The sequence below is a fragment of the Mytilus galloprovincialis genome, chromosome 12 (genome assembly GCF_965363235.1).
Source record: "Mytilus galloprovincialis chromosome 12, xbMytGall1.hap1.1, whole genome shotgun sequence".
NCBI lineage: Eukaryota > Metazoa > Mollusca > Bivalvia > Mytilida > Mytilidae > Mytilus > Mytilus galloprovincialis.
The window spans coordinates 69,566,145-69,576,913 of NC_134849.1; the positions used below are offsets into that span (position 1 = coordinate 69,566,145).

Here is a 10,769-nt window from a genome sequence, read left to right on the forward strand (position 1 = left end):
TGAGGAAATAGAGCAAACTTCTTTTACAAAACAAGTTTTAATCAAGTTACATAACCGGCTCTGCTGGGCGATCTACTTTTAGAAGATCGGCGCCCATTAAAATTTATTCATCCATGTTATATCAAAATTTGAATTTGTTCTTTGCCGAGGTCTGCTTTGACACCAATTTTGAAAAAAAGCATGTTTTTGATCAACCTGCTTAGCGATCTACTTTTTTTAATTCAAATACTCCCATAAAATTTTATTCAATTAAATCCGGCTGCTTAAATTGTTTACCTTACGTTGACATAATTAAATCGTTGTTAATAAAAATGCGATCGTAGTCAGCATTCTTATCCGGATTTTACTACGTTTTGACGACAAACTATGAAAAATTATAGTTGCCGTAATCGGTGACCTGAAACTTTTCCGGAAATACCGATTTTTATTTTATTTTCCTGAATTGGGAATTTATTATTCACAAACATTTGTTTGGGGCCGCTGTCAGATTTAAGGGCGGCTTAGCGGGCCTAAACTATATAGTGGAATCATCCCTGAAAATAGAAGATGTTGTATGATTGCCAGTGAGACAACTCTACACAAGATACCAAAATAACCCAGCAATTAACAACTATAGTCCACTGTATGGCCTTCAACAATGAGCAAAGACCATACCGCATAGTCAGCTATAAAAGGCCCTGAAATGACAATGTAAAACAATTCAAACGAGAAAACTAACAGCCTAATTTAGGTACAAATAGGTCAAGGTCAATCTAGTTGAATGTATTACTGTTTTAGATTATAGCACAAGTTTAAAACTATGTCAAGTTACTTGAAGCTTTCCTCTTGAATTTAGGAACATGGAGTATGTCAGTTCTTTAAAAAAAACACTTGATGACATGTACATGTTTAACATACAACTGAAAGTGTAAAACAATAATTATGCCCCATTTATGTGCATAATGATTCCTGGTCTGTGTGTCCGTTCGTCTGTCTGACTGTCCAACTTCAGGTTAAATATTTTGTTCCAGGTACATGTAGATGTTTTGATGAAGTTGAAGTCCAATCAACTTGAAACTCAGTACTCATGTTCCCTATGATATGATCATTATAACTTTTATGCCAAATTGGAGTTTTTATCCCATTTTCACTGTCCATTGAACATAGAAAATGACAGTGCAAATTGGGCATCCATGTACTATGGATACATTTTTGTTGGGATTTTTTTTTTATAAAAAGATCAGTTTATTAGTCACTCAACCTTATTTTTACACTACAGTGATCAATTTCAATTAATGTACAATGTAAATTGCAGGCGAAAGAGTTTCATAGATGATTTAGTCCTCAGTCAGGAAACAGACCAGTCACTTGCAGGGGGTAGTCAGGTTTCAGAAGCGTTAGTTTGTGTAATTGAAAAATTAGACAAACTTAATGAATTTTTAAGCCTGTCTGGAATTAGTCCAGTTAAGAAGATCCAGGGACCTTTGAAGAGTGCTAGTGCAAGAACCATTCAGAGATATAAACTCAAGGCTAGGCAGTGCCTTAACTCTGTTTTTGAAACAATTTTTCCAGGTGAGGCACCATTTCTAGAAGCTGAACTTTATCCAGAATTATTGAAAGACAATACCATGAAGACACTTCTAGAAATATACACTAAGGCTGATACATGGATGTTCAGACGACAGGTCTTATCTATCCTCACTGAGCAACTAAACTATGATGCATTAAGAAAGGTAAGGATTATTCTTAGATAGAATTCCATGAAGGTTAATTTTAGACTAAATGTCTTACATCTAATATCATCTGTCCTTGACCTCATTTTTATGTTTCATTATTCATTCAATCATTGTTAGATTTTTGTGCTTTGGTTGGTTTTCCAAATATTTAAAGCAATAGGTCAGCTGTTTTTAGTGTATGGAACAATTAATATTGTAAGGTGTACATGTCTGTCTGTAAAGTATTATCTGACTTGAACTCATTTTCATGGTTCATTGGTCATTGAAATTTTTTTGTTAAATTTGACAGTTTGTTACATTACATTTGATACTATAAGCAACAGGTCAATTGTATTTAGTGTTTGGAAAGATTGTAAGGGGCAAATGTCTGTCAGGCCTGGTTCTTCTGACTATATATATCATACAACATTGATTTTGTTTATAAAAAAATATGTGGTATGACTACCAGTGAGAAAACTCTCCACAAGAGACCAAATGACACAGAAATTAACAACTTTAGTTCATTGTATGGCCTTCAACAATGAGCAAAGCTCATACTTCAAAGTCAGCTATAAAAGACACCGAAATGACAAAAGTAAAATAATTCAAATGAGAAAACAAACAGTCTAGTTTATATACAAAAACTTAGTACATTGTTACATTCAACATTTAAGAACCCCAATAATTCAAAAATAAAATCCCATTGAAACGACAACATGAACATTACCAATACAAAATGTATACAAATTTTTTTTATAATTGTATAAAAATCAGTTGAAAAAGGCTTATCAGATGGATATACAAATAACATACATCTAACAAAAACACAGAGTGCACATCACCGGGTACTTGTATATATATCCCAACAACAAAAGACCCTAAGTACTGATCTGAGAGTACTCAAAATCATCAACAGCTAGTTCAAAGCCACTAGTTCAACTAATAAAAAAATCATGCATCTGAGACTACATTATTTTCAGTTTAGTTAGTGTGATAGTTGCAAAACCTTCATGTTACAAACTTTAGAATAAGTTCAATGATAAGGCAAGGGAAATAGGCAAAACTTCTAAGTGAGTGCTCTGCTCTTCGTGATTTCACAAAAATATCTGAAAAGAAAAAAATGTCAATTTTTTTTTTATAGATGATTCCCAATATTACACAATGGAGGTACTATGAGGCTAAAAGACACACAGACAAGTCAGGTGCAGGACAGCCAGTTCAGCCCTCAAAACAACAGAGATAGAAGTTTGATGCTAAATGTTTAGAACATTTTATAGATTTTATAACATCTAATCAAATCATCAAGGACCTACCATTTGGGGATAAAACTCTAAGATTATCAACTGGAGAAATCAGAAATATACCAAATGTAGTTCGATCCATCGCACCAGTTTCCATCATCAAACAGTACAACCAATTGTGTGAAGAAGATCAGGTTAAACCTTTAGGTAAGTTTATCCTAAACTAAAGAAAGTCAATCCTTTTAATACAGATACCCAATTGTCCCGCTTGTAGACACAAAGGGGCATAACTCTTTAAAGGTAAATTCAAATTTAGCCTACAATTGAACTTGATATATATATATATATAATAAGTATCATAGATTTCATCCGCATATGCTTTATAGTTATATCATCATTTGAAAAACAGTGAAGTCTTGACCTCTGAATATTGTGGGAAATAATTTGATAAAAAATGGAACATTGTCATGTCATAAAATGGTACACACCAATTGAGACACATAGGGTAAAAAAATAAAATTTATTACTGTCATTCTAAATATTATGTAGTCTTATATGCCACAAAAGGATGCGTTATGGTATACAGACTACAGTTATATGTCTTTCTACATGTTCTATGCACAAGAGGACTATATAATACATGTAAGGTGCATATGCAGAACATGTAAAATTTAACTCTAAATCTGCATTACCAGTGTACAATGGGCTTTATTAGATTAAAAAATATTTTCACATTGATGTGCTTTTGATTTAGATTTATCAATAACATCTTTAAAATGTTGATTATGTTTGCAGACACAAGCACCCTATATAAACTTTTAGATGAGTGTGCAGCATCAGTGAGAAAAAGTATGGAAGGACTTGACAATTACATAACAGAGGGAGGCAGGGCTTTTGTTGAGTTGGAGAAATTAGTTGTCCTATTACCTGAGGATACACAAGCACTGAAAGCAAGACTTCAGGAGGCAAAGTAGTACTTAAAAACAGATATGAAAGTAAGTGTTTTTTTTTAATTATTTGAGCATTTTCTTATGTCATTTTAAAATCACAGCAGTGATTGCCCACCATAAATACAAGAGATTGTGGGTTCGAACCCTTGCAGGGTCAGTCCAAAAACTTAAAAAATGATATTTGCTGTATCTCTGCTTTATACATGCATCAAGGATTAAAAGAACAAAGACTGATAACCTGATTTTGAATAATGTGTCCAGGTCCAGGTGAGGAGATATGTCTTTTTGTGAACTTTTCTGTTATGTGTTAGCACATTAAAAAATTCTACATTTTTAACGCATAGCATTTTGGAGAAAAAACAAAGACTGCTGGCCCAGAGATTGATTTGTTCGACATGTCTCCGTAAACTGTTGTCCTGTGCGTTAGAAAATTAAAAATCTGGCTTAATTAATGTTTAATGGTCTAGTACAAAGCATGGCGATTATTCTTTAATCATAACGAAGTCCTTTATATGCATATTTCATGCCACTGGACACTAGACAACCAATAAATGTCATTTACTTACACAAAATATTATCATGAACATATAGTTTAGCTTTAAATTTTCAGATTCATGTGAGGCTAACTTCAACAGTTGCTGACCATTGTGCACCATATGCTTTGAGCACTAGTGATCCATGCTTTAAAGGAGTATGTGACCATGAGCATGACAGCCAATGTAACAGCTGCTCAGATATGGCAGATCTGTTTGATATGTTGCTAACAAAAGTTATTGCCAACACATGGGAGAATAGAGATTCGGTGCTTTATACAGTAAGTTCCAATCCATCTCTATGTATAATTAGAATTAGAAATGTTGAAGTTTACCAATGGGAAACTTTACTTCAGATAAATTTTATAATAAAAATATATCGTTTGTCACATAGAAAATCAAAAAAGTTAATAGTGAGTTAAACGGACTATAAATTTGATTTTTTTTCTGGTAAAACATAAAATAAAAATGTATTTGTTTTTAAAATAAAAAATTGTATGTTGAATATAATTTCTTTAGCAGTATGTGAACATAGATCTATAACTCATTTGCCTACATAATTATATTCTTACACATTTTAAGTATCATCTAAATACAGGATAAAATAGAAAATCAGTCAAAACATGAAACAGTTTCATGAAATTTTCTTTGTCCAAGAGCCATTATTCACTAAAAAAAGTGTCAAACATGATCTGTAACTCATTGTAAAAGTGTGCACTAAGTATCCTAGATCCAAATCTACATCTTGATGTTCATATTTAATCTTTTGAAATATTTGTAGGTTGAAAAAACTATAGATGACATCAAGGAATGGAAAAAACACCTTGTTAGGGCATGTAATCAAGAGGAAGCAAGGCGTAACTTAACTGATAAGATGAATGAAAATGAGGCCTTAATAACATTTGACTGGGCAATGAAGTTCTTGCCAAGAAAATATCGAGAAGGTCAGGTGGATTGGTATGCAAAACGTGGAATTAACTGGCATATCAGTGTGTCACTTATGAAGAAAGGTGTTACATTTGATAGTATCACACACGTTCATATCTTTGAAAATCCAATTTCCCAAGATGCAGATGTAACTTCTCAAATAATGGTAGATGTAGTAACTGATTTGGTAAAAGTGCTTCCAACTTTAAACAAGTTCCATCTATTTGCTGTTGGATGTTACAAATCTTCAACAACCTTGACTCAGCTTCACAGTGGATTGGGGAATTTATTGGACACTTATAATTTCTCAGAAGCTCAAAATGGGAAAGGTGAGACAAGAATTTTTTATTTGTCTGTTTAATTAAAGAAAATACATATAAAGCTGAATCAAGTAGACAAAATAGTCCAACTTACATGTAGACCAGTCAATACAAAAATTAATAAAATGACCATTTCAAAGTATTTTTTGCAAGCAAATTTTGTGTCTGATGATTTCTAGGTGGTCAATAGGAAATGGCATTCAATCCCTAAAAAAAACATTCAATAGAATATCCATTTCACAGATGGGGTAGAACTTGACATGCTTATCTGAAAGATGTCACCAGCTTTCAATGTAATATTTAGTCCTGTGAATATGAAAGATTTTTTATGCTCCATTTATCCTCGTTTTTGGTCGAGGTAGTTTTTATACGCCGGTCCAAATTTTGACGGGACGTATTATGGTATACAAATGTTCGATGTCTGTCCGTCCGTCTGTTGTTCCGTCCGTCTGTCTGTCCGTCCGTCTGTCTGTCCGGCGTAAACATGTCGCACTGTAACTTGAGAACGACTTATCTAAATTTCATGAAACTTAGTATAGCTGTTTTTTATGATGGTCAAATGATCTGTATACTTTTTTATGTAAAAAAGATTTAAACTTTTTGAGTTACGACACTTTATAACTAAAACAGGGGTGTGTTTTTTTCACATATCGCACCGTATCTCAAAAACGATTCTTGATTATTGCTTAAAACTTTACACACTTCTTAGTTCTATTAATCTTAATATCTGTATACTTTTTGGTGATGATTCAAAATTTCATTTTTGAGTTATTGAGTATTTTGTAAAAAAGGGGGAGGGTTTTTTACATGTCGCGCCGTATCTCAAAAACGACTTATGATTATTGCTTAAAACTTTACACACTTCTTTGTTATATTAATCTAATTAAGATCTGTTTAGCTTTTGGTTTGATTCAAAATTTTATTTTAGTGATATTTGTAAAAAAAAAACAGGATTGGGGGGTTTCACATGTCCCACCATGTCTCAAAAACAATAAATGGTTATTGCTTAAAACTTTCTCAGAAACTATTGATGATTATTGCATAAAACTTCCACACAAGACGTCGAGTGTATCATGCGCTCATGGCGCAGCTGTTTATTTTATGAAGTTGAAGTCCAATCAACTTGAATTTTAGTACACATGTTACCTCTGATATGATTTTTCTAATTTTAATGCCAAATTATAATTTTTACCCTATTTTATGATAGTTTTATAACAGCTATCAGTAATTTTAAAACACTATAGTAATAATGTATTTTTTTTTATTCTTACATTGGAGTAAGCAGTACTAAGATATTTTATTGTCTTACTATTTTACAATAACCAACCTCTAAAAATTTGATAGAAATTATGTAAAGCATGACATCATTGGAATTGCCAAGATTTTAAAATTTCTTTATTTTTGTTTTCAGGTCCCTGTGACAGGAAGGCATCTCACATCAAGTCTTCAATAAAAAGATATGTGAACGAAGGGAATGATGTTATTACTGCACAGCAAATGAAGCAGGTTGTTATAATATACTATTATTCATTTCAGTTTGTATTATTATACCCCCGCTTTAAAAAAGGGGGGGTATACTGTTTTACCTCTGTCTGTCAGTCCGTCTGTCAGTCCGTCCATCAGTCCGTCAGTCAGTCCGTCCCATGAAACTTTCGTCACATTTTTCTCAGGAACTACACATCCACCCTTTCTGTAATTTGGTATCAACATTTAAATATGTCAGCCATACCGTGTGATGCGTTTTCAGATTCATCACTTGACAACTTCCTGTTTACCGAACACTTGTCTGATTTTACACATGATAGCCAAGTTGAAAATTTTCGTCACATTTTTCTCAGGAACTACAATACAAGGATTTCTGAAATTTGGTTTCAGGATTTATATAAGTCAGCTATACCGTGTGATGCGTTTTCAGATTCATCACTCGACAACTTCCTGTTTACCGAACACTTGTATGATTTTACACATGATAACCAAGTTAAAAATTTTCGTCACATTTTTCTCAGGAACTACAATACAAGGATTTCTGAAATTTGGTTTCAGGATTTTTATAAGTCAGCTATACCGTGTGATGCGTTTTCAGATTCATCACTCGACAACTTCCTGTTTACCGAACACTTGTATGATTTTACACATGATAACCAAGTTAAAAATTTTCGTCACATTTTTCTCAGGAACTACAATATTATACAAGGATTTCTGAAATTTGGTTTCAGGATTTTTATAAGTCAGCTATACCGTGTGATGCGTTTTCAGATTCATCACTCGACAACTTCCTGTTTACCGAACACTTGCATATTTTTACACTATTAATATTATCCACTTGCGGCGGGGGTATCATCAGTGAGCAGTAGCTCACAGTTTCACTTGTTCCTTCTCTGATGTACTTGTCATCACTAATTGTCAATTGTTATAAAGTAAATAACTGATCCAATTATATAAAAATGGTGTTGCAGTCATCATTTATTGGTGTACAAGTATCTAGTTTATATAAATAATAAGATTTGGTATCATGTTTCAAAAGCTTATACATTTAATGTAATCCCTTATTACCGTTACCAGAGTTACCTCCCATTTTACTTCAACATACAGCTGGTGATCCTACAGTAATCTCCTTTGTGAGAAAACTAATAAATGTTTTAAAGACACATTCCCAAGTTACTCTTGAATTATATTTTTGATGAATTTTGTAATAGGCAATTGACCAGAACCAACAAGGGAAATATAAAGTGAAAGTTGTGAATGCTGTGACCAACCTTGATAGTGGAGCCAATATTATAAAAAGTAACATTCCAGAGATTACTTCTTTGCACAACTTAAAGTTTACAGAAGATGCTGTAGTTGTTTGGAAAGCATATAACATTGGAGAGGGTAAGATTTCACATGATTTTAAAATCTGCATTATAAAAAAGGGAATATACACTTGATTGTCCTTTTGTCAGACTTTTAGTTTCAGGATAGTAGAGAAATCTTTCTTAATGTGGAGGCATTTGAATCAGATAAATTGGACCAAAAATGGCATTTAACATTATAAGAATAAAATAAGTAAATGTGGTATGATTGCCAATTCATTAACTACAAGTTTGTATATTTTATACACATCCTCTTAAATCATTTTTGTAAATAAAGATAATATATTTTGAAACTTTATATAACTTTTTAAGAATAGCAAAAACAAGGTTTTATGTTTACCTTATTGTCACATTTTTCCTGATCGGACATTTCTCCATAACCAGCAAACTGATTTCCATTTGTGAATTAATTTGAAAAATGTATTGTTTAGAATTGAAAATGGTCTTAGATATAAGGAGTTACATGCATCATTTATTTTTATCACACAGGTAAAACGATTCTATGGACACAACTCAAAAGCAATAACAATAAAGAACTCTCTGTTGTTTTAGACTGGAGAGATGTTGCTCTTACTAGATTCCAAGAAGGTATGTTATATTTAGAGCTTTGAAAGAGGGTAATAGATACCAATTGAACACAATCAAACTTTTATTTAGCAAACAAAATGAATTTTGATGCTAAAACATTTTAGAAAGGAAAAAATAGAAATCGACATAACACAACAATCTAAAAACTGAGCAGCAAGAACTCCACAAAAAAATGGATTGATTGCAAATGCTCTTGAAAAGTAGCCAAATCCTGCTTTACACGTAGCACATGTCTTACCGCTGAACATCTGTTTAAACTTGGTTGCAAATTTCATATGTTGGTGTCATTTTAGAGGTAGTTACCTATCGATTAGGAATTGACAAGTGGTATAAATCAGTGCATAAGATGTGTGTTTCAACTAAGAATGTCATGTTTGAAGTCAATACAAGAAAACAATTTCTTAAACAATATTTTTCATGTCACACCTTGTTTAATTGTTATGTTATAAAATCACATGAAATTTTTAGATAAAAGTGAAAAAATAGGATAATTTCAATTGTCCAAAACAGGCATACCAGTTTTACAAGCAAAGTAAATTTCTGCCACGGTAAAAACAAACATTAAGAAAAAAAAGATGAACTTAGAGAACTATATATAGGTCTTTGACCCTTTGTGATATTTTTATTTCTATAAAACAGAAATCATATGCTGCTGACAGACTTATTACAAATGTTATTTTTTTTCCATTTCAGATGAGAATGAAAGTACTGACATGAATACTCAGATAAAGAAGAGGGCTATTTTTATGTGTCCTGTAGAAGGTTGTGTCAGGGAATTTTCTACAAAATCAAACTTAGACAACCATTTACTGTTGGGAAATTGTGATTACAAACTTGAAAAACAATGTTTGACAGATCTTGCCATCACAATTTATTCCAAAAAGATCAATGATGGTTTTCCATCATCAACATCAGGTCAGCATGGTCAGAGATCAGAGTGTGGAAATAATATTTCAACAGAGGGTGATATATAAATCCAATGGGTTGGGCTTTAAAAAGCAAAAGGAAAAAGACAGTTTTCTCTACTGCACAAAAGCAGTACATGAAAGAACAGTTCGACATATAGGAAAAAGAACAGGGAAGAAAGTTGACCTGTTTTATGCAGCTGAAGAAATGAGGAAGCTTAGTCAATTGGACAAGAAAACCTTTCTTTCTGGTCAGCAAATTGCTAGCTTTTTTTCAAGACTAGCTCAGCTGGATAGAAAGGCAGATCTGGGTGACATAATTGCAGCCAAAGAAGAAGATCAGAAAACATTACTGAAAAAAGAGATAATGGACAAATTGAACAAATAATGACAAAACAATTCATAAGGATGTTTGCTCCTCTTATTTTTGAATTTTTGCAAAATATTCGTAATTCTCTGGTTTTAATCATGTAGTACCATTAAAAACTTTGCCTGCAAACCCCTAATTTTCTGTCCATATTTTTAAAACATATAGTTATAATAGTCATAATTATAAATGTTATAAAATCCTTTTTTATTGTTTTCATACTTTTTGAAAGAAAGTAAGTGTCAATGTTATATTTATGAAAAATCTAGATAGATTCACTACCTGCCAAATTTTTCAACAGCTTAGATTTTGAAAAAAAAGCACACAGACCCTTCATTTTATTCTGATTATTTAGTTTCTTTTTTCATATCCTCTCAATTTATATTAGTATT

At 32.2% G+C, this 10,769-nt stretch overlaps 1 protein-coding gene across 1 annotated transcript; it reads left to right on the forward strand.

Moving 5' to 3' along the window:
- Positions 1–1,381: 1,381 nt before the first annotated feature.
- LOC143053747 (uncharacterized) lies at positions 1,382–10,515 on the forward strand. The gene is made up of 9 exons (XM_076226525.1): positions 1,382–1,712; positions 2,836–3,142; positions 3,731–3,930; positions 4,496–4,699; positions 5,200–5,674; positions 7,077–7,171; positions 8,362–8,536; positions 9,007–9,105; positions 9,799–10,515. Exons 3-9 carry the CDS (start codon positions 3,925–3,927, stop codon positions 10,077–10,079), a joined length of 1,335 nt encoding a protein of 444 aa, XP_076082640.1. The 5' UTR covers positions 1,382–1,712; positions 2,836–3,142; positions 3,731–3,924; the 3' UTR covers positions 10,080–10,515.
- Positions 10,516–10,769: the final 254 nt, after the last annotated feature.